The sequence below is a fragment of the Rosa rugosa genome, chromosome 6 (assembly GCF_958449725.1).
Source record: "Rosa rugosa chromosome 6, drRosRugo1.1, whole genome shotgun sequence".
Taxonomy (NCBI): domain Eukaryota; kingdom Viridiplantae; phylum Streptophyta; class Magnoliopsida; order Rosales; family Rosaceae; genus Rosa; species Rosa rugosa.
Genome location: NC_084825.1, coordinates 34,028,544 through 34,051,906, shown reverse-complemented (window position 1 = coordinate 34,051,906; position 23,363 = coordinate 34,028,544). Strand labels below are relative to the sequence as shown.

Sequence of the window (23,363 nt, the reverse complement as noted above, 5' to 3'; positions counted from 1 at the left end):
CTTAGAGGTACGTAGATGACTTGTAATAATTTCCGAAAGTAATTACCCTCGTTATTGAACCACATTCCATCAGGCACTCATGGACAACATCTGGAGTAAGTAAATCCCTCCCGTAATAAAAGTGTTCACTTCATAATGTGTGTGCGCCTCTATATATATATAGGCACTGTGGGTGTAGGCATGATACCATTTTGTTGCTAAGTTGGACCACAAACTAGCAAGATAAATTTGCATCGACTCTATGTGTTGCTATAGTTGCTAAGAACATGATCTCGTTCGACAGAATTAGCAGTTAAGAAATGCAGACCAGGTGAGAGACCATTCACTATGTTGGTGTGATATATGCTTCAAGTGTGTTGTGAGAGTACTCTTTTACGATATTTGCATGCGATCGTTATTATATTCTCTTCATAAGGAGAATTAATACGAAGTCCATAAGAATGTAAGGGTTATACAAATGGTGAGCTTGCATATGAATGTATAGTTACTTGTAGTATTTAGCTATACTTTTCACGTTTTTATTGATAATTGAGCTATTGGAGTAAATTAAAGCATTTTGAGCAATGCTATAAAACTCGGCAGCTCAGGCGCCGCTTAGGAGTCTCCGCTTCGATTAATGGCTAATCAGTGGGGGTGGGTGGTCCGATTTTGGGCTGGCGACTAGGCGGCCTAAGTGGTTGGGAGGGATTAGTGGGGTGGGTAACCACTTAGGCCACCTAGTTGCCCAATATCTTCCACCGTGGGTTTGGGCGTCTTTAATTGTTTTCTTTTAAATTGGGGAAGATATTGGAGCTAAGCTGACAACGGTCAGAAAGCTTTTAGGACGAAAATGATTTGGAGGTGAAGTACCCAATCACATCCATCTTTTATGATTCCACCAATGCTTTGACCAAACTCTCCTTGCTGCCATTCACCTCGGACTTGCCAATTTGCTGCGGCGGCGAGCGCTGGCGGCACCATCTTTTTCATCTTTCTAATTATCAACTATGGCGCCTCTTAGAGCTGCTGAGATTTGCTCTCGGTGAATAAACAGATAGAGTTTTAGATGAGAGAGAAGCGTGAGAGAGATATTTGTATTGTTTATTGTTTTGTTTTTGTGACGATCACAACTCAATTCCAAGTGGACACTAGTGTTTTCAAGGAATATGCCAAGATTAAATTTTAGGAGCAAAATTATCTTTCCGTTTTCTTATTCTTAATTTTTGTTATTCTTTAATTATTTTTTTTGTTATTCTTAATTAGATAAATAAATGCTATAAAAATAAAAATAAAATAAAATTATATTTTTGTTATTCATTAATATTATTCTTAAGCGTCTGAGTGCTAGTCCCCTGGCCAATGTCTGACTAGCGCCTAGCGATTATTAAAACACTTGTTTTGAGAGCATGTCCAATAGATTCTTTAAACATAAATTTTAAATATAAATATTTTACAAAAATAATATAAAGATATTCTCAAAGTTCAATCTATTTGAAGGGATACATAAAAATTCACGTTATCAAGTTTCAAGGATATTTGTATATGAAAATAATTTCAATAATTTTAGTATCGTTTGTTCACTTGTTGTACATGATTTTTTACATTATTTTTTTTCTCAATTGCAAATGGAGAGAACCAAAAAAAATTAAAAAAAAAAAATCAAAGTAATTGCAAGTTTCATGGGCGTAGTTGCATTCAATTTTGAAGTTAGCTTTATCAAAGAAATTCGCAACAAACGAGCAAGCTACTCGATTGACACTGTAGTGATTAGTTGTCTTTGCTTCCTACCATTAAAACTATGTTATGTTACTGATCTAAGTATTGTGCTTGCTTAGTTTACTTTGTTTCTTGCTGAGGGATCCATATAATGATCAATGGACATAGAACAGTTAACTTGATCAATATTTGCAAGGACAAATATTGATCAAGAAAATTACTCAACTTATAAAATGAATGAGGAAAGCAGAAAAGGCTGAAATGTTTAGTAGCACAAGGAAATAGGAAAGAAAAAGGCCAAAAACCATTGGTTCAAAATAAATGCTCGACTTGCACAAGCTTTATCATATTTTTAATTCAAACTTGCTTGGTCTCTCTGTTGGTGCTTCTGTCACTCTGCTGCTATCATCCTTCTTATAATATCTTCCCTCTTGTGTAATGTTGCTTTGTCCCTTTGATTCTTTTTTATTCTATGCAGACTTGCTTTAATTTCTGGTTGCCTTTGGCTTCTATTGAGCCTGCTTTGCTCCTTTGGTCTATCTTAAGCTTCCTAGCCTTGTTCACTTGTTGCTTCTGTTTTAAGCATGGATTATCTTCATTAGTTCTGCTGGAGTTTCTTGATGAGACTTCATGAGTATTTGACTCTTACTTTGCTCTGTCCTTTGCTACTATTATATAGAATCATCAGATATCTATTACCAAAAGAATGAGAGGAGTCCAACATTCTCCTTGAAGTTAAAAGGCAAAGGTATAATCCAACCATAAATCTAAAACCACAATACCATTCCTTATCCTACAGAATAATGCATACAGAACCAAAGTTTCTTGTTCTTCTTTGAATGTACCAAAACAAGGTGCTCTTGGTACACAAACATCCCAATTAGTCTAAACAGCATAGAAAAATACTCTCTAATGTCTCCCAACTGAAAAATAACTAAAATACTACACTTTCCTAATCAAAACCTTCATCACTGCAACCTCAAATGTCTTTGAAATCAGCTCAAAGTCACAGATATCTCCCTCTTGCAACCCATTCTGTTTCACAAACTGTAGCCAACCTCCACTGAACCTACTAGATCTCTGGTAAAGATGGATCCAGTTCACATCCCAGGACATGTTTCCAACTTGAAGCTCGACTTTCTTTGGCTTGTAGATGTTCCTCATGAAGCTCCTTGGTGTGAGCTGCAAAAGTTAGATAAAAGAGGTACATTAATCTAAACTGATACTAAAAATTTGAAGAGTAATGCCAATGCCTCTTAAAGTTGAATCAATATCAGTTCTTGTGATATACTTGGTCAGAAAAAAAAATTAATATATGCATCAATATGTGGGATCATGTTTCTATACCAATGGTCCCTTGGTCACATGAGTTTGGCACATCTGGACACTGAAGCAAGGATTTCCAGAACGGCTTATGGTGGCTAGGTTACGAGCTCTACCTCTCCTTGAAAAATGTGTTCGACGACCCAATTCCCCTGCATAAATTAAGAAAGTGAGTGCAGATTCTGAAAAGTTTTGATTAAAGATTGTCAGTTGATAAGAAACTTACTAGCACACTCAATTTCAGACTCCAAGCTTATTTCAGTGTTTTGCGGTTCACAATCAGAATCAGAGTCAACAATTGTAACATCATGAAGCCTGTCACTTTTCTTACTGCAGCGATTGTGTCCATAGATCTCAACATCGAACTTTGCATGTCCAAAGTAATGAAAGACAACATATTCACCGAGGTTCAAACGATTTCCAACTACAAATTCCCTCCAACCCTTTTTGAAGAAGAACTCTCCACTAATCCTCTTCAAATCAACACGCCAAGATCCAGAAAAAGTTTGAAGATGGCACTGATGAGGTACCTTTACTTCAAACTTCTCACAAAAATCTTGGGGGATTTTCTGTAACAAAAGTATTTGAATCAATCCTCAATATATAAATAAGAAGACCAGAATATAGAGCAAATGACTTGCATCTTGTTCAATGAAAAAAGGACAAGCAAAAATCCACACAAACAACTTATGTAAATACATCTCTCCTGTTTCTTTTCTTTTTTCCTTTGATCATAGCTATGTGATTATCTCAAACTTCCAGAAACTTGTACTCCAATAATGGTAAGAGTAAAGTGGGATATATACTTGGCATAAAGAAGTAAAGACCTTGACCAGTTGACAGATTCTTTGGATTTTATGTTGCTTTCAGTAGAGAGGTTGGATTTTAAGGACTCATTAGAGGATTAGCATGCATTTAATAACCTAATATGACACTAGGTAGCCAGTAAAGTTCAACATAGAGGATATAGACTGATTGAGAGACTAAGGAGATAACAAGAGATCAAATCAAGCAACAGTCACCATAGATCAGCCAAAAATTTTGCACCAGAGGAGACTACAAATCCCACTATAATATTTGATCCTGTATATTTCTTTGGCTTGCATTTAAAACTAATATATTTTCCAAATCAAAAACCCCACAAATGGTTATGACAGATTTACAAGCAGAGAATTTTTACAAACATATAGAACACAAGAAAGTGAAAGTGCATGTAAAGTTTCTATCTTTTTGCTTAGATAAACATGTAAAGGTTTCAGCTGTCCAAAAGTGAAGAAAATCTATCTAAAAGAAAGATGATTATGAAGAAGTGGAGAGAACTTACAAGCTTCCCTTTTTGAAGAACAGAGTAATCAACACACTTGTAAAAGCCTGGAAATTCAGAGTCTTCATCCTCTCTTCTTCTGCTGCAAGAACCCATCACAGAGTTGGCTTGGCTAACTCTTCTCTTTGGGGGTGAATAAGCTTTGCTCATTTGGGTACAAGAAACAGCAAGGCTCAACAAGAAAATGAAAGTATAAAAGCCTAGAAAACCAGCAGAGCAATATATACCCAGAACTAACAAAAAGGAGGAAATGATACATGAAAGTTATTAGTAATAAATGAAGAAATTAAAAAGAGCTGAAATGAACAGACTCGCTGAGAACAAGGACATAGTACAGCAAAAACCATTGGTTCACAATTAAATGCTGGAGTCGTATACTATTCTATTATTCAATTCAAAGCACTCCTCTGAAATCTGGATAAGCTTTTGGTTTCTCTTTCTGTGCTTCTGTCACTCTGCTGGCAATGTCCTTCATATATTGCCTACCCTTTTCTAGTGTCAAGTTGCTTTGTCCCTTTGATTCTCATTGATTCTGCACAGACGTTTTAATTTTCTGGTAGCCACTGGTGGGTGTTGTCCTGCTTTGGTTTTAAATTTTAATGCATTTGTTACTTGAAATTTGAGTAAAGAAGCCCTACACCGACCACATATCTGGTCCACAACATCCCACATAAAACTGCATACAGAATCGAAAGTTTCTTGTTCTTGTTTTAATGTACCAAAACAAAATACCTTTGGAGCACAAACATCCAATTAGTCTGAATAACAAAGAAAACGACAGTAAGGCGCCAAGAAGCTCTTATTGGCCAAAATGAAGAGCACAACTTCATATAACATATAGTCCGTCCACTTGGTCAACAAGTTACACAAGTTATGGATTAGTAATGTATATTAAACAATTTGACTCGACTATACTAAAAACAATGGGAGAAAGAATATTATCTCGTTAACCCCTCAGCAGTTAAGTACAAGTATTCTTTCTTTTCTTTGTCCAACAGATGGTAAACTACAAACAGTTAGAATGTATGACCACATTTCCGAGTAGTATTATGGGATATCCAACAGATTGATCGCCCCATGTGCCACATCAAGATATGAGAAGTGAGAACCAACAATTTTCTTGGGAGTTTCCTATCTATCATATTCAACAATCGACATTGAGTTCTGCAATAAGAATTTCTCTTCCTGCTGACTATGGTTCATAACATCCAACTGAAAACCAACCATTTGTGCAACAATACAGTGCCAACAAGTTGCTACTGATGTACATTAACCTACAACTGCAACTGCATGAGAGAGTATTATCAGCAAACAGAAAAACAAAAGTAATAATAAATAAATCAGTGTTTCTTCCACCAATGAGAAAGAGAGAAGGAGAGGGAGTGAGTTTTGAAAGGAAAGGAAGATGAGTTGAGTGGGTTGTTTAAGAGAAATTCCGCACTAAACCAAGGAATGTTTCTCCAACCCATTTGACTTGGCACTGATCTCCCTCCCCCCTTCTCTCTTAATTCTCACATTATTAGAACTATATAGCATCACTGATATGCCTATACTTTCAAGCCTACCATTTACAAGAAATATCATATCAAATAGATATGATTACTTGTAGAGTTAAGAGGATAAATATGTCCACATAATCAAAAAGTGAACATACTTCAAGTTGGAAGTGCAGACATCTGAATTTCATCTCCCAAAATCCCATCCGATGAATCAGGCTTTTGGAAAGAATCTTTTCTACCACGTTCCAAAGAAGTTGCTTCGTATATCCCTACAAATGTATTAAATTTATAAGAAAGTTGGGCAACATCAACAATTGGGAAGAACATAGATAAGAAATATGCAGAAAACCCCCATACTCCATTCCATTTTTTCCCCTCATGATCCATAGTCCCATTGCATATTAGATTACCAAAAGCAACTAGTGTGCAAGTTTCAATGAGCAACCAAAATTTGCAGCAAAGGACAAAATGTAAGAAATGTACAGATTAGCAAAAGATTACTCAAATATATACATGAAATCAACAAGCAGCCCTCTGTACCAAAAACTACTTCATTTCAGTAGCACTGCATGAAAACATATAATAATGTTGATCACAGTACCAATCACATCCATACCAACATCAGAAGTAATAAATGTTGTGCACATACCAAAGCCCAAAACTATGCAGCAAATTAGGAATCCTGGAAGAGAAAAGTCCAATTTGTACACCGTTTCCATCACGATTATGCATCCTCCAGCTACCATCAAATGCTTTGGAGAAGAGAAAACCATGTGTAATCTACAGAACCATTAGAGCATTAAAGTATATGACATGATCAGGACACAGGAGATCATCCCCACTCAACTATAAATACAAATGAAAAGTAACAAACCCCAAAAATAAAAATTGCTCAACCAGTGCACTAATGACATATATGAGCGTGGTTCATAATTTTCGGTCTAGGCGAACAATACCTCCAAATATTGATCAAATTTTACAGTTCAAAATTTTTTCTGGTGTACCCCACTTAAATCCTATAGTTAAATGAACTTGATAGCAATCATTAGAATGAAAAGGAAACAGTTTAGTCAATACAAAACAGTATCCCATATTATATCCTTTTTTCTTTTTTATAGTCTTTACCAGATTGCTGACAAAGATTACCCTTGGTCTGTCCCCAGCACTCGGATAGACAAACGAAAATATAATGATTTTGTATACATAGCCCCTCACTATGTAGTGCTTAGGAACCAAACAACAATCTGGAAGATAAAATGCCCCAAGAATATGTGTAATATCTTTAGAACTAGAAGAACCATTTGCAGTTTTCCTCACCATATATGGAACGAAAATCAGTTGACTATAGTTAAGTTTGAATAGTCAACAAAACAAAATTTACTAAAGCTGGAAAACATAACTAAAACATTTCCAAATAGACATGGAAGAACTCCTAATCAGGCAGTTTTACAAAGAGTGAAAGAAAGGACTGAACTGGACTGACAAGTTGTAAGAAAATACCTCTCTTCCGCGATACTATCAACATAGAATATCAAGATAACTCCAAAAAGAATGGTGCTTAGAAAAGCCCAAGTAGAGAATGGCATCTTATTGCTGCTGCTAGAAGCTGATCCCTATGTGATTCAAAAAAACAAGAAAGAATTAAAAGTGAAAGGGTAAAAAAGAGAGGGGGAGGGCAAAGAAAGACTAACAATATAGGCATAAAACAGAAGACCCATAAAATCAAACTTCAGTTGCTCCAAAAGTCATTCTAATCCAATGTAATCTTGGAACTTACTATGATTACATCCCACATGGCAATAGGAAACATGAAGCATGTTGCAGAGGCAATAGTTAGAGCATGAAGTCGCCTTTTAAGTTGATTCTGAAAGCACAGAAGGCAACAATGACTTTTAAATGATCATATCAATTGGAAAAAAACAATATACTCCTCAGGATATATAGAACAAAAGAGTATGAACACAATAATAGTAAGACGACGAATACACAATTCATCACCTTCAATGAAACACGCCTTGCAATCACCCTCCTCAATGCTGATAAGATTCCTGCAAAGATTGGAATTGCCATCTCTTTCATACCTAACACCTGTTCTGGCTGAACCTCAGTATCAACGTTATCTTTAAATGGTAATTTCAGGTTAAGTTACACATTAAAAGACATGATCACCATTTTTGAAAGTGAAAAAGAAAGAAGGTATAGGAGGAGACAATAATTACTAAACCGCCTTCAAATAAATTAATCCCATATAATCAAGAGAGAGAAAAAGAAGTTAAGAAAGGATATAGAATGGAGAGTATGTTTCCGTGGCCCACCCTTGAGATAAGAAGTAGAAAGACGCCACCATTGCAATAAGCCCGCCTATCTGGTAAAAAATGAAGAAACATCCATCTGAGATTACAAGAATCCAACATCTCTTAGTATTCAATTAGAAACAAATTGATATCAAGTAACCAGGACTCTATATCTTCTATTCCTAATTCTGGGCAAGCCTTCACTAAAGCTTGAAGATATAAAAGTCAATACTCCAACAGGCACAGTCAGTTAAGTCAAAACATTTTATATAGCTGGAGATGGAAACTCTGGCATCTTTCTTCAACTTTGAATAAGTCTAATGAAACGAGAAAATGACCACTCTAAAGAGCAACACGTCAAACATAACATTAACTTATGTGCTCAAAGTGATCATACACAATTGACATGAAGCAAACAGCCTAAGAAAGTTAAATCCACAAGAAGTGATCATACACAATTGACATGAAGCAAACAAGCATCTGAAAATTCAACCTTTTTCCAAGCGTGACCCTTCCGCCCATATAATACTGCAGAGAGTACTCCAAGGATAGCACCAGAATACTCTGCCATTATAGCTCTAGCATAATATAGAAACATAAAAAATTTAAAATCAGCTCTACTTCTAAATAACGAAATCCAGTTTTATTTGTTCATATTATGTCCATTTTGATATCTAGTCATCACATGTTTATTGCTACCAGCTGATTGCTCATCAAAGTGGTAAGAGCATGTGATAGGCAGCACTATAAAAAGGACGCAAGGTATGCTATGTGTTTCATCTCACTCATCACTATAATTTGAATGTGACCCTTCAAATGACATAATTGGAACAAACAGGAAAAAGGAAATTAGCTTAATCATACTCATACTACTAAAATTTGTAAAATTTGTATAAAAAGGCACTTGAAGTGCTTATTTGGAGTATCTGAAATCATAAGCGAGCATACCTAAGAGGTCCACATGATTTGAGGCCTTTTCCCCACAAAATAAAGTACAGAGCTGTTATACCACCATTTATAATAGAAGGAACCACCTGAAAACATCAGGAACTACTCAAGAAGCATCTAGCAGCAATCATTTTGTAACTTTTTTTTATGCTTTTTCCTCTGAATTTAATAAAAGCAACAATTTAAGGAACCTGTGTATTTGAGAGTGGCCTGCCCTTCCAAGGCTTCTGCAAAATTAGAAATAGGATGGATGCTGGGATCAGACAAATGAAGAGAAATAGTACAACTGAAGCCCCCGTCTGAGACAAGTAACGGTACAGGGAGTAAATTGACCATATTCTCAAGAAATTTCCAACAACATGGATTACTTGCAAAGGAGTGTGCCTGTTTGAAGGTAAGTTCATTGGTATAATTAGTTGCAGTTGAAATAGAAACAAAGTACAAACATATGAAACACTGATCTCACTGAAAAGAAATAAGAGTTCTATTCCACGAGAGCTATAAAATATGAAAAGCAAAAATGAGACCCTTCTAGGCTCTAGCACACCAAAAAACAAAAAAATCCTGGTCAAGATGCAATGTGGTTACAGCAACAAAAACTACTCAATACTAGACCCTGCAGCAGCCCCACATACATCTTGCAACATTGAACATTATCTCCACGGTAAAATTTCTCTACTACTCCTGCTGCTAAAATGCTCCTAATTAGAAATTTAAAACGGCAGATATAGAAGTCCTCAGCCTGCACCTAACCACAGTTTTCTCCCCATAAATGCAACTATCATCTCTAATCTCCGGCTGCTTCACCTGTTAATCCCTTCTTTCTCCTAAAAGGCAACAGCAAAACTTAATACTAGGTCATAAAGTATATCACCGAACATAGTGATATCAGAGTTAAAGTGAGGAGCAAGCCTAAAGTAACCATCCTTGTCTTGTACAACTAAATTCAAATTACTCGCTACCTAATTTACAACTAATCAACAGCAACCCCATTATGCATTGTGCTGAATGAGACAAAAGTTACCTCTAGTTCATACTTAACCAAAGCCCAGCTTATTAAGTTAGATTCTAAACTATGCTTCTTCAATTCCTCATATTCTTGAACCTTCACGACCAAGCAAACTAAGACCCAGAAACCCTAGCAAACCAAACCAAAAAAAGCTTGCTACTTTCATGAACCCAATAAACCAGAGAACAAATACAACAGTTAACAAATATAAGATTCACGCATCTTCCTCCCATTCGATATCGAAACACTAACTTAGGGTTTTGAAATTCAAATCTTTCGAAACCCAAAATGCAGAGGTTCAATTAGGGTTTTACCTGAAATGTTGCGGAGATCCTCGATCTTCAGAAACTTGCCTTGGAGTCATCATTTTCGAAACCAATTGCTTTTCAAGTTATCAAAAAACCTAATTGATCATACATTTAATCGCCGATTCTATGCTTCTTCCTAACTCAAAACCTTGCAAATCACCGACTTTAGCAGTGAAGAAGAAGAAGAAGAAGAAAGCAAAACCTCAACTCTGAGCAAACCTTTGTTCAAGCTTCGCTCCCAAATTCTATTTCTTCAGCTTCTGTAAGAAGGTTTCGTTGGGCCGTTGCTATCTTGAGCCCATGAACTGAATGTCGGCCCACCCTCTATTTTCCAAGCTCCTCTTATGATGAAAACCAGCAAATGCACTTCTATAACATAAATCTTAAACGTTGTGTATATGGGGAGCCCTTAATGAGAACCACTAGTCTTTTTGTGCGACTCACTTTTAGATTACATTTTCACAAATCAATCGATAGATGTTAGATATTTATATGTAGATCATTTATGAAATTTTTCAACCAAATTGAAAATCGTTAAGGTGTTCATAATCATGATTTATCAATTATGAACATGAATGGTTTATGTTTACAGATTTGGTTCGTCCAATGATTTAGTCTGATGCGGTACATTAACAATTAGCAATTTCGAAGAAAATTTCTATAAGTGATCTACTCATGCATACATAAACATCTAACGGTTGATTTCCGTAATATAATCAAAAAGTTGGTCTTCCAAATTATTGATTAGAAAGTCCTCATCAAAGTGGTTCTTGTTAGAAAGGCTCCTATGAAATGTAATATGTAAATTTAAAAATTGCCTTAGAAATATTATAAATAAAAAAAAATCTTTAGAAAAATGTGAGTTACTGTTTGAAGGAGTAGTTCCATAACTGAAGCCAGGTCTTGTTCTAGTGTTTTATTCTTGATTTACTAAGCAATACCATTGCTCTTTTCAAAAAAAAAAAAAAGCAATACCGTTGCTAAAATGTCTATTTGTTCAATATGGTGTTTTTCTTGTTTTTCTTGTTTTCCTTTTTTCCCCATTAATTATGTTTAATTTCTTTACCGGGCAATGAAACTTGTTTGACAAAGTGAACGTGTATTTTTATACATTTAGGGGGTCAAGTATTTAATAAGAACCTCCACAAACTATGGGTCAATCTTCATGTATACAATTTGATAAATCTCCAATACAATGTTTAACAGAAAAGAGCAAAAACCAACAAAGCATTATAGATAAGGAATCCATTTTCTTTTCTAGAAAAGGCATGAGCATTGAGCCTCAACAACAGAATTTGATTTAACAATTCATACATGTGTGCTCTATTGTGGAACAAAATGAAGACTAAGAATATGAATTTGTATAACTCTTAAATCAAATATCCCCAAAGAGGAGGGAGATCACAATATATGTTCAAACATTTGCACATTTTATTTGACTCTTTCAAAAATGTCTGCATAGACTTTTATGCAGAATGAGATGCAAGTATGTAACAATGTAAACAGAGAACTGGTACATAAAATTTCATTTGAGGGTGAAAAGTGAAAACTAATAGCTGTAAATCTCTTTAGCAATTAGTCAATTACGTAAATTAGCATATCAGACTACAAGTATTCATATTCTTACAAAATCAAATTATTGCCTAGGCAAGCTATCACTAACCCATAACCTAATGACGAAATAAGAAAGAAAGAAAATCCCCAAAATCCTTGAACGTATGAAAGAGCACAAAGATGGCACCACACCATGCAATTATAGTTTTTTTTTTTTTATGACAAAAAAAAAAGATTACATAGAAAAGGAAAAGCAATGATCTACTCCCCTTCCCAGTTAATCCAATTGGAACGCTGGACACACAGACAGGAGAAGACGAAAAAACCAAATCTTAAGCTTTGATAATTATATGCTAAGGATGTCATGTGATTGGCTACAAAAGTGGCTTCTCTATAAGTATGTCAAAAAATTATACCATGGAATTATGAAGATAACTGCCCACGCAATTATACTTGCAAACTAATAAAACTCCTAGTTTTCAATCTCAACATAAGATATCCATCAACCCTAAATCTTCAACAATATAATCAAAATCAGGGAGCCCTTCTAATGAAGACCACTAAAATAAAGACTAGTTGGGGACTTTCTAATTAATAGTTTAGGAGACCCACTTTTCGCTTACATTACGACAAATCAACTGTTAGATGTTTATATATGCATGAATAGATCACTTCTGAAAATTTTCTTTCAAATTATTAATCGTTGAGGTACCGAACTAGATCAAATCAATGGATGAACCAAATCTGTCAAACATGAACCGTTCATATTTATAACTAATAAGTCACGATTATGAATATCTTAACGATTTTCAATTTGATTGAAAATTTTCATAAATGATCTATACAAAAATATCTAAACATCTAATGGTTGATTTGCGGAAATGTGATCGAAAAATAGGTCTAACACAAAAGTCCTCAATTATTCCTCATTTTAATGGTCCTCACCAAAAGAGCTTCCATCAAAATCACAAGCATTGTACCTTTTTTGGAATCGAAGGAGGTCAGTCATTTATTGAAATTGAAATATCACAGCGATACGATGCCAAAAGGCATCAATATGAAAATAAAACAGTACGAAAGGACAATTACATATGAAATACAAAAACTTAATAACGCAAGAGCAACAACGTCGAGACGCAGCGCTGATTTTACACTACGGATTGCAACCGGTAGTGAATTGAGTAGTCGGTAGTTTGACCACTTATGCAACTCCAATGCACAATTAAGAAAAACCAACTTGGCGCTGGAATGAGGGCACTCTCCCACCTAAAGATCGAAGCTGGCCAAGGGTGTCAAAACATGGCCATGTTGGCAGACGATCTTTCACGATCAGATACCATAGCTCGGTGATTATACGCATTTATATGCATGTAATTATATCTAAAACACTAGAAATAAGTTAATCCTCAAGTTAATTATTATGTAATTAATCTATTTTTATTTATATTGTAGTAAATAAGCGGAGTTGTGGATTTCAGAAGAAGTTGTGCGAAATTGAAGCAAAATGGGGTTTTCGACAAAAGGACGAAAACTCAACCACGAGTCAATCTCATCAAAAAGAGCTAAACTTGATCCGAGACAAAAATGAAAATGGCAACAGATTCAATTAAACCAAATTTAGTTTAATTAAAGAATGATCGCAGCTTAACACTTAAACCAAATTTAGTTTAGTTAAAGAAGACGGGGAGCTGCAAGCCTGCAAGTATGGCTTAATTAAGCGATTAGCCCATCATCTTAATTAAGTCATCAATTAAACCCACGTGCAATCAGCAGCCCAATCCAATTATGCTCCACCATTGACTACATGACACATGGCAGCCCAATCCCTTCCTTCCTCTTATGAAGATCACGACCCATTATAAGAAGAGAGCTCTCACCCTACTGTAGCGGCATCGTAGCGGCATCACAGCGACCTCAACAACCGCAACTTACCTCCATATCTCTCTCTTCCCATTTTAACTTTTCATCACCAATTTTCATTCTTTTCAAATATTTCAAGGGAAACCCAAGGGGCTTTCACTACACATCATCAAGGCTTCATAATCACAAAGAGATTTTGGCTTGTAAAGAGTGGGGGCTTAGTCTCAAGTTGGGTTCATATTTGCCTATAGCAAAATTGTGAGCTTAGTTTGTGCTCCCTCTCTCCTCTATCATTACTCTTAATTTCTTATGTATTTGATGATGTATTTGATAATGGGTTGTGAGTGGTTTAATTTTGGGAGTTAGGGTTGTGAAGCCCTAACTCATCTTGTATAAATGTTGATGCTTTAATTTTGATAAATGCAATTTTCATTATGTATGCTATAAATCCGAATTTATTAGTACTTAGAAGCATGTTTCTAGGCTTTGTCAACCTTTGAAATTATGTTGTGGGCAATTGTGATAAATAGATTGATAAATTGACAACTTATTAGTCTTGTTGCATCTAGAATTTAAGTGTGGTGACTATTAGCTAGCTTAATTGTAGCTAAGCTTGCTTGGGTCTCTATTATCTTGCTCTCTAGCCCTCTAATTTTAGATATTGCAGCCTTGACCGGCGTAATGCCTAAGTTAGAGAGTTGATTGTGGCCCTAACCGGCATAATCAATACACCAAAATGATAATTGGTTTAGTAGCCTTGACCAGTACTAGATATGGGACTTAACACATATAGGAAATGCATTCATTTGTGAAATTGGCATCAATATTTGCAAGATAGTTAGTGTGAATCACCCGACACTCCCATGTTTCCATTAGTTTGAAATCTGAATTTAATTTCTTGTTTGATAATTAGTTGTTTGCTTTTATTTTAGTTTGCATTTAATTTAGTTAATTCCCAATTCAAAACTCCCGAACAAAATTCTACCTTCCATTGTGCATAACTCATTTGGGCTACAAGTTAGTGGCTTTGATTAGGCTTAGTGTGAGCTAAGCCGAGCATTGCCGAGGCTTGGTGCCTTGTAAATATTATTTTACTTTATTTTATTTTTATTTTTCATTGTATGTTTTTAAGTTATTCTAGCGCTAATTACCTCAGTTAGGTCCAACACCTAATCCCTGAGGTACGATAATCAAAGTTTTAATACTTCTCTTACTTGACAACAATTCTTACGCTTGCGAGAGTTTATAATTCAAGTCACTCGGGGTCCCTAATCCAATACCAATAAAGATCAGAGGCCCCAAGCCAATCCAAAAAATGAGGAATAGCCCAACAAATGGGGTGAGCTGGATACCAAACCCAAAAACAACAGTGGGCTAGAGTCCAAGCCCAAAGCCGAGAATGGGTCGGAGTCTAATGCCATAGCCCGCCAGGATCCCAAATCCGGATTTTCTTGCTCCAATTCCAAACCGAATGCAGGTTCCAGTTCCACTGTCGGTGTGACCCCTTGCCTCCAGCTTGCCAACAAAATATGACCTCCAGACCTGCATCATCCCCGGCCACCAAAATCGAGCACCCAGCCAAGCAGCAATCAATCCTGATCGCCCACCATTTGCACAAAGAGAAGACCCAACAACTGTCTCCATCAGATAATAAACCACCACCATCACACGAGATCCAAAAAGTGAAGCCAAATCCACCATCACTAGATCTGTTAATCAATCACCTACGCAGACAGGTCACCACAACTCCAAGTCTCCAACGCCCCGCCTTCGAATTCCACACTGCAACCTCCGATGGCCCACTGAAGAGAGTCGTTGATGCGCAACCTCGAGACGAGATCTCCATCGCCAAACATCCTTGAAATTGCGAACTACCGCCTTCGCCAAGCCCACCACCACTGATATGGAAAGCGACTAGAATAGCACGAAACAGATCGGAAGTCATGAGCGACTCCATGAAGATGGAGTAGGTACAAGAACAGTGAACACGAAAGGGTGCCGTTTCCTAAACCCTAGGAGAGCTAGGTCAAGTGTCACTGAGAATAATATAGCCCTTCGACTACGTGTTGTTAAAGTACACAAGCATTGTACCCTTATTTGACTATTAAATTATAATCCAATTCTAGAAAAGAAAAACAAAGAGATATCGATGTTCTTACCTTGAACACACTGCAATTTTGATTATGTTCCAAATCAGTAAGATAGATATTTAGGTTTTGACTATATGAGAAGTTGGTTGTCGTGCTAGAAGTAGAAAGAATGAGAGAAAGATGTGAGTGGTTAATTACAGTTCATAAAGACTTTTTTTTACTTTCATATGGTCATTTTTCAACTAAATTAGAAGACAAGGTTAGAAATCAACTTGGTTGACCAAAAAAATGTCGTTTTTCAAAATTTCTCACAAACATCGTCAACACAATCATGCATATTTTTTTCTTTTTGAAATAAAATTTAGGAAAGTAAATGAAATGGTACACTTCTGCGTCAAGATAATTGATGGTAGTATTCTTGATGGTCAAAATTTTTGATAAATTAGAGGAAACACATTTTTAATAAATAATATGTGTTATAGTGAGGGCACATTTTTTTTTCAATAGCAGATTGCTGATACTTGTTAATGATTCCAATTTCCTGACGCTGGAACTTTACAATGCAATTACAACTTTTATAAGCTTAGTTCATCTTTTTTATTGTCAAGTATCTATTTTTTTGCATTCTCAATTTCTCAGTCTCATATTAGCTTATATATGTCCTGGCTATTCCTCCATCTTCAACATAGGGCTGGGTTCGGTACGGTACCGGACCTTCAAGTCCAAAACCACCTACCGTACTGTAAGTACTTGGACTACTCCCTTCAACACATGACTTTCCTAAGATCTCAAGGAAAACAGACATGCAAACAATAAGGAGGGTATCTCTCCTAATTGCTCGATGACTTAAAGCAAGGAATAGAAGATCGCAGAATCATATCTTGAAGAGAGATTCAAGGAAGTTATTTCACTGATCTTGAGATAGAGGTGTCTTTAATTCATATCACATTTGCATGATTCTAAATTGATATGCATTGATTGTACTTGTGCTCAAAATCTCTTTGTGTATGCATATCCGATTACTTGTTCAAAACAGTTTTAAAAACCTTTCTATATTTATCTTATTCTGTAATTAAGATAAGATCTGATTGAGGGGGAGTCTTGCTTCCCTATAAAAGGTTTTGAAACTATTTTCAAGATAGAGATTTTTCGTTGCAAAAATTGTGTCTATTGAATCACTAGTATTCGTGTTTCAATTGTTTTCTGAAAACTCTCATTATGTGTTTCATGTGTTCACTTGCATAATCAATCATGCTCTTAAATCATTCTCAAGATCAGTGATTCGATCGAGTGCAAGGAAGGATTGAAGATAGATTGTCAAGAAAGGTCTATTGATTTAGTTAGGAGTTAGAACAATTGTAAATCAAGTTAGCATTTGTTGCTAAGTGAAAGTGATTGTTATAAACAACACTACTTGTATATTGTAAACTCCTTTGATTCATATTGGATTGATTATTCGTGTTGGCTACGTTAAAAGCCACGCAGTGAAGTTTCCTCAGTGGAGAGGTTTACACTGCGTTAGCAAATCTCGTGTTGTGAATTGTATTTTCTTTAAATAAATTCATAGAAGTAAAGTAATTCATCAACACTTGTTCCATCGAGTATTTTCACGTACCAGAACTTATTGGTACACAAAATGAAGTACCACTACCGGCCACAAAAGTCGGTATACCGACTTCTCGGTATCGGTTGGTATCGGTTGGTTGGGCCTCCAACCAAGTTTAAGATTGGGCCAGCTTTCAGCTACGGCCCAAATGAAAATTTTAAATCCCTAACCTGTCAACAACTGAAAAACTGAAAGCAAATGAAAAACAATCAAATAACTTATATGAATTTAAAGGCCCAGACCATACGCAAATGTAAAATAATCAAAAAACTTATAACTCTCAGTCTCTCACTCTCTCACATCAACTTCAGTTCATCACTTACAGTTCATCTCATCATCAGTTCATCACTTCATAATTCATATCATCACTTACAGTTCATCTCATCATCACTTACAGTTCACACAAATGAATGAATCATACAATAACAAAGCGGACAATAGTTGAAAACAAAGTATTCAAAGACTCAAATTTCATCTCATCGTCACTTCATATTTGCTTGTTGTGCTCCCTGCCTCACTCAAAGACTCAAAGTTTCTGCAAATCAATTTTAGTTGAAAAGAATAAGAATGCTGGCAGTTCTGCAAATTCAATCAATGAAGAAGAATTTAGGCAGTTTTTGCAATTTCTAACGTTGAACAAGAAAGCTCACGATGTTGGCTGCTGCCTGCTATGCATCAGCTTGTGTAGAGCTGAGATTGGTCAATGTTGACTCCATTCCTTGATTAAAAGCATTTTCTGCAAAATAACAAAGACAAGGTTAAAAACAATATCATGATTCATAAAATAAGAAACAAACAATATGAGTAGCTTACCCCTCTCAAGTTCCTCCAAAGAGTGATACATTTCAAGGTCATCTTCAGTGGGATCTTTGTAGAAGTTTGGGGGATCAGATTTTAACCAATCCGAACTGCAAACAAGGGCTTCCACCATTTTTGGTGTCAATGAAGCTCTAAAAGGATCCACCACTCTTGATCCCAAACTAAATGCATTCTCCGAAGGCACCGTTGAGCAAGAAACAGCAAAAACATCATTTGCTAACTTTGATAGGATTGGATAGGTTAACTCATTGGCCTTCCACCACTTATGAATTTCAAAATTCTTTGCAAGGAGGCTAACATACCTATCCGATAAATACTGATCAACCTCATTTCGTATGCATTGTGACTGCTCTGCCATCCTCTCCCTTGCTATTTGCTTGCTGACTTCATCAAGATTCTCCAAGTCATCCCCTTCGAATCCTAGATCTTCTCCCATGTACGGTTCAGCTTCGTTGCTGCCTTCATTGGCTTTGTATTCATCATACATCTTCAGCAAAATTTTCTTTAAGTCCCCTTGTATTGAATGAATTGTCTCATAGCTTGCATTGACTTTTTGCATTGCTACTTTAGCCCACTGCAGCTTGTATCTTGGGTCAAGAACATTAGCTATCATGATTATCTTGTTCACCGATTCGAAGCTTCCCCAATATTTGTTGAACTTGGCCTTCATTGAAGTGGCAACCCTCTTCAAAATAGGGTCTTCTGCAATGATAGCCTTGTCAATCTCAGTTTGCAATGTAACCATTTCAACAAATAATATATTTGCAGTGATCTTCTTCCAAGCGCTCAGCTTCACAGTAGCTTCATAAAACTTCTTCAAAAACAAACAAAATGCTTCTGCATTCCTCCAATCCTCACTAGATGGTGGTCCAACCCTAGGTTTGCCATTTTTGTCCGTTTCGTCGAAATAAGCTTTAAAATTGCAGTCTTCTTCACCCATTCTGCCGAACACAGCTTCATACTTAAGTGCAGCTTCAAGCATGAGGTATGTGCTGTTCCATCTTGTGATTACATCTAATGGAACATTGGCATTTGCCCTGCACTGTTCCAAAACAGCAAACTCCCTGAACTTGTCAAGACGACTTGATGAACTCCTAACATACTTGGCACAGTTCCATATAGCAGCAATCCCATCTTGTAACTCCTTCAGACCATCCTTAACTATCAAATTTATAATGTGGCATGCACATCTTAAATGTAAAAACTCTCCCTCAAATATCAAAGTCTTGTAACTGGTCAACCTTCTCTTCATGTATGCCACAGCTAAGTCATTAGCACTAGCATTGTCTACTGTGATTGTAAACACTTTGGTGATCTCCCATTGCCTCAAACACTGCTCTATTACCCTTCCAATCTCCTCTCCTTTGTGACTAGTAATTGTACAAAAGTTGATGATCCTTTTGTGCAATTTCCAGTCACTATCCATGAAGTGGGCTGTTAGTACCAGGTAGTTTATATTCTGGATCGATGTCCAGGTGTCGGTGGTAATTGAGATCCGAGTTTCATTTGCCTTCAATTGACTCAACAGAACAGCCTTCTCAAAATTGTACTTATCTAGCACACCCTTGGCAGCCTACTTTCTGTCCATTCCAGGCCATTGAGGTTCTAACTCTTTGCAGAAAGCTTTGAATCCCTCCTTCTCCACGTGCCTAAAAGGGAGCTCATCCTTGATAATCATATCGATGTACCTATCATCACACCTCTTTTTGTTATACTTATGGTATGAGGCTCCTCCACTCACATTATCTCTATTCAACTTAGCCTGCTTAAGATCAGGTTCTGCATGTAATGGATGAGTAGCACATTTCCTAGTATGTGCCCACATCGAGCTTGTCCCATTCTTTTTAATTAGTATCACATAACACTCTCTCATTGCAAGAATTGCAAGTACACCAACAAGTATCTATTAGGTCTGAGTTCAGGTGTTTACATCTAGTAAAATGTGCCCAAATAGGGCTTTTGTTTGCATGCTCTTTTCTTTTCTGCCCATCAGTAGCTGCTCCATGGGATTGAGAGTTGGTAGGATCAGATTCAGCAGCTAAACCTGAAGTTTGTCCTAAAGGTGGGAGTGTTTGTCCTAAAGGTGGTGGTTGTCCTAAAGGTGGTTGTCTTAAAGGGGAATGATCCAAAGCTGCAGTACTTGTCACATGTATGCCAGAACTAATCGAAGGGCTTGAGCTACTAGTCTGACTCAAATTACCACTTTGAGTACCCATAGCTGCAGAAAAAAGAAACAAGTGGAACATACAAACATTATAAATTTATAATAGCTGCAGAAAAAAGAAACAAACATAGCATACAAACATCAAACATTGTGATATTAATAGTTGCAGAAAAAAGAAACAAACATCAAACATTATAATATTTATAGCTGCAGAAAAAAGAATCAAACAAAACAAACAAACATCAAACATTTTAATAGTTGCAGAAAAAAGAAACAAACATCAAACATTGTGATATTAATACAAACATCAAACATATATATAATATATAACATTTTCATCATCTAACTTTACAAATATATATCACTTTGAAACTGACTTGTTGGTCCAAACCGACCAACTGCAGTGCTCCTACGTTGCTCCAGTTCTAACTTCTAAGCCTTGATTGTAAGATTTCTTGAATTGTTGAGAACTTGAGATTGGAACACCTGAAAATTATAATGAGAGCATGTTAGACCAAATAAGAAAAGCAACATATAAAGTAGGGAAACTCGGATCAGAATGAAATTGTAAATGTTGTGGTGCATGTAAAATTGTAAATGAGTCTGGGGTTGCCATTTTCTAATTCATCTGTATTCCATTTAAAATGCTTTGCAACTCTTACTCTCTTACTCAAATAAAAGCTCTTACAAAGAGAACAACACATAGTCATGAAAATTCAAACAGAGAATTATGCATATATCGAATTATACCTTCAATTGAATAGAGTCTTGCTTACAATTCAGAGTTCCACCATCGAGAGCCACAAACTTAGTCCTTCAACCCATTAACTTTGCCTTCTTCTCCCTCAAACTGTCAAACATCAAACTTAGTCCTCGCCTCCTCGGTGCTCCTGCTCCTCCAAGCACAAAAGAAAAACCATTAAAAGTTTAAAACCCATAACAAATTGGTAAATCTCAAGATAATACATAACATATCCAAGATCGAATTGCTAAAATTGGGTAGATCGAAGTCTCGAACCTCAACTCAACAATCCAAAACAATTGAAGCTCCGAGCTCGTACTCACCAGCAGTACTGCAACAATTGATCGACTAATGTGAATCGAATCGATTTGATGTGAAATGAAATCGAATGGGTCGAACGATTCGATTCTTCGAACTGAGGCTCAGAAGTCAGAACCTCGCTCGAGTTCGAGAGAGAGAGAGACTGAGGGAGTGGTCGAGAGATGGACTGAGCCACTGAGGGATTAGGGATCGGATTAGGGATTAGGGTTTGCCGGTTGGACCAAGAGTTTGAGAGGCAGAGGCTCAGGTCAGATCTCGATCGGGTTCGAGAGAGAGAGACTAAGGGAGTGGTCGAGAGATGGACTGAGCCACTGAGGGATTAGGGATTAGGGTTTGCCGGTTTGGACCAAGAGTTTGAGAGGCAGAGGCTCAGGTCAGATCTCGATCGGGTTCGAGAGAGAGAGAGAGTGAGAGACGAGGTGAGTCGTCCAGACTCCAGAGAGGCAGAGACTTAGAGAGGGACTGAGGGATTAGGGATTAGGGTTTGGAAAGTTTTAATCTAACGGTTGTTAGTTAATATGGAATAAAACAGAAGAAAATCAACGGCTATGATTGATTATATAATAAATATTTTAAATAATTAAATATTATATTAAATATCTGGTATGGTACGGTATACCGTATTTTGTTAATATTCAATACCGATACCGTACCAATTACAGTATCTCGGTACGGTATAACCGTACCACAATTTCGGTAACCGATATGGATGGTAACCGAACCCCTTGGTTCGGGACGGACTCGGTTGGCTGGTTTGGATCGGTTGGATTTGCCAGCCCTACTTCAACAGTGTATGAGCATTCAACTGAAATATTTTATAACCTAGACAACAAACTACACTAAGCACATTAAATGAACCAGACATCAAAATTTAGTGAATTTGAACAGTTTAAGTTGCCAACATGTAAAAGATATGAGAACTTGGTGAGAAAGTTTCAACAGCTTATGTTTTGAAATTTGCAAGGACTTGATCGAACATTTGATTAGTACGCAAAAGAAATTGCAACATCAGTTTGGAGTCATAGACATAGACAACATAGTTATAAATGTTGATTATGAAGCATTTTTGAAAGATGTAATGTTAGATCAATCCCCTGGGGATAAACAAACATATCAGGAAGCGCTTGACACATTAATTGAGATGATATTTCCGATTCATCTATACTACCCACTTGAATTCAAACATTTCAGGAAACTGGCTAGCAGATCCGCAAATCTGTAAGAGAAACATTTGTTTTTTTTTGGTAATATCCATAGCTCTCACAGCCCTTGTTTAATAAGAAAAAATTAAAATTTTCATTATTTCTATTTGAAATTACAGAAAGGAGGCCGACACTGCTAACACGAGTGGAGAGGCTACTTTTTTTTCCTTCATGCATATGTCATGATTTGACAAAAACACATGGTTCGGGACTACAAAAACTAGCGGAGATTGGAAGAAAAACAGAAGTACATGAATATACATAGCCTGATTAGCGGAGAGTCAGCATTAGAAGCGGTATACAACAACTTCAAGCCCAATCTTGTTGTACACGTTCGATATGGATAACATTTTCCTCCTGTCAATGTTATCAAACAAGCCCAATTTATGTTTTACCACATATAGCTTACTGTCTGAAGAACTATATTGAAAGCCCTGTACAATTCACAAGATGATTACTTGTACATCCATAACAACTGATTATAAAACTGTTTAAGAAATAAGTAAAGCCAAAGACTAACAAGTCTGTTAAGCTGTTTTAGATACTTGTGGGCATCGACAACATCTTTGGTTATGTGCTCACCATAAAAGTATGTCGTGAAATAG

At 36.4% G+C, this 23,363-nt stretch overlaps 3 protein-coding genes and 1 long non-coding RNA gene across 5 annotated transcripts; all 4 read right to left on the bottom strand.

The window, feature by feature from the left end:
- Positions 1-2,401: 2,401 nt before the first annotated feature.
- Positions 2,402-4,753, bottom strand: LOC133718590 (B3 domain-containing transcription factor VRN1-like). The gene is made up of 4 exons (XM_062145458.1): positions 4,343-4,753; positions 3,245-3,587; positions 3,043-3,170; positions 2,402-2,877 (listed from the first exon to the last, which is right to left on the bottom strand). The coding sequence occupies exons 1-4, from the start codon at positions 4,490-4,492 to the stop codon at positions 2,638-2,640; spliced, it is 861 nt and encodes a 286-aa protein (XP_062001442.1). The 5' UTR covers positions 4,493-4,753; the 3' UTR covers positions 2,402-2,637.
- A 518-nt stretch (positions 4,754-5,271) lies between these two features.
- Positions 5,272-10,673, bottom strand: LOC133718084 (uncharacterized). 2 transcript variants are annotated; one of them, XM_062144889.1, is made up of 11 exons: positions 10,407-10,673; positions 9,275-9,467; positions 9,084-9,169; positions 8,629-8,713; positions 8,128-8,206; positions 7,840-7,970; positions 7,619-7,705; positions 7,342-7,454; positions 6,491-6,621; positions 5,997-6,110; positions 5,272-5,622 (listed from the first exon to the last, which is right to left on the bottom strand). In XM_062144889.1, exons 1-10 carry the CDS (start codon positions 10,457-10,459, stop codon positions 5,998-6,000), a joined length of 1,071 nt encoding a protein of 356 aa, XP_062000873.1. In that variant the 5' UTR covers positions 10,460-10,673; the 3' UTR covers positions 5,272-5,622; position 5,997. The 2 variants fall into 2 exon arrangements, with proteins under 2 accessions (XP_062000873.1, XP_062000872.1); XM_062144888.1 differs by having other exon boundaries at positions 5,272-5,628; positions 10,407-10,670.
- A 7,229-nt stretch (positions 10,674-17,902) lies between these two features.
- LOC133714856 (uncharacterized) lies at positions 17,903-18,457 on the bottom strand. Its single transcript, XR_009848828.1, has 3 exons — positions 18,324-18,457; positions 18,161-18,246; positions 17,903-18,045 (listed from the first exon to the last, which is right to left on the bottom strand). It is a non-coding gene; the product is annotated as an uncharacterized LOC133714856 (long non-coding RNA).
- An 88-nt stretch (positions 18,458-18,545) lies between these two features.
- Positions 18,546-19,755, bottom strand: LOC133716629 (zinc finger BED domain-containing protein RICESLEEPER 1-like). Its single transcript, XM_062143312.1, has 2 exons — positions 18,632-19,755; positions 18,546-18,549 (listed from the first exon to the last, which is right to left on the bottom strand). The coding sequence occupies exons 1-2, from the start codon at positions 19,753-19,755 to the stop codon at positions 18,546-18,548; spliced, it is 1,128 nt and encodes a 375-aa protein (XP_061999296.1).
- Between the last annotated feature and the right edge of the window lie 3,608 nt (positions 19,756-23,363).

Coding starts and splice junctions, on each gene's coding strand:
- LOC133718590 (XM_062145458.1), bottom strand. CDS start 4,492: ATGAGCAAAGCTTATTCACCCCCAAAGAGAAGAGTTAGCCAAGCCAAC. Junction 3,588..4,342: donor TTCTTCAAAAAGGGAAGCTT/GTAAGTTCTCTC, acceptor CTTTTGTTACAG/AAAATCCCCCAAGATTTTTG. Junction 3,171..3,244: donor GTCTGAAATTGAGTGTGCTA/GTAAGTTTCTTA, acceptor TAATTTATGCAG/GGGAATTGGGTCGTCGAACA.
- LOC133718084 (XM_062144889.1), bottom strand. CDS start 10,459: ATGATGACTCCAAGGCAAGTTTCTGAAGATCGAGGATCTCCGCAACAT. Junction 7,971..8,127: donor GGAAACATACTCTCCATTCT/ATATCCTTTCTT, acceptor ACCTGAAATTAC/CATTTAAAGATAACGTTGAT. Junction 6,111..6,490: donor CTGCATAGTTTTGGGCTTTG/GTATGTGCACAA, acceptor ATACATTTGTAG/GGATATACGAAGCAACTTCT.
- LOC133716629 (XM_062143312.1), bottom strand. CDS start 19,755: ATGGATAGTGACTGGAAATTGCACAAAAGGATCATCAACTTTTGTACA.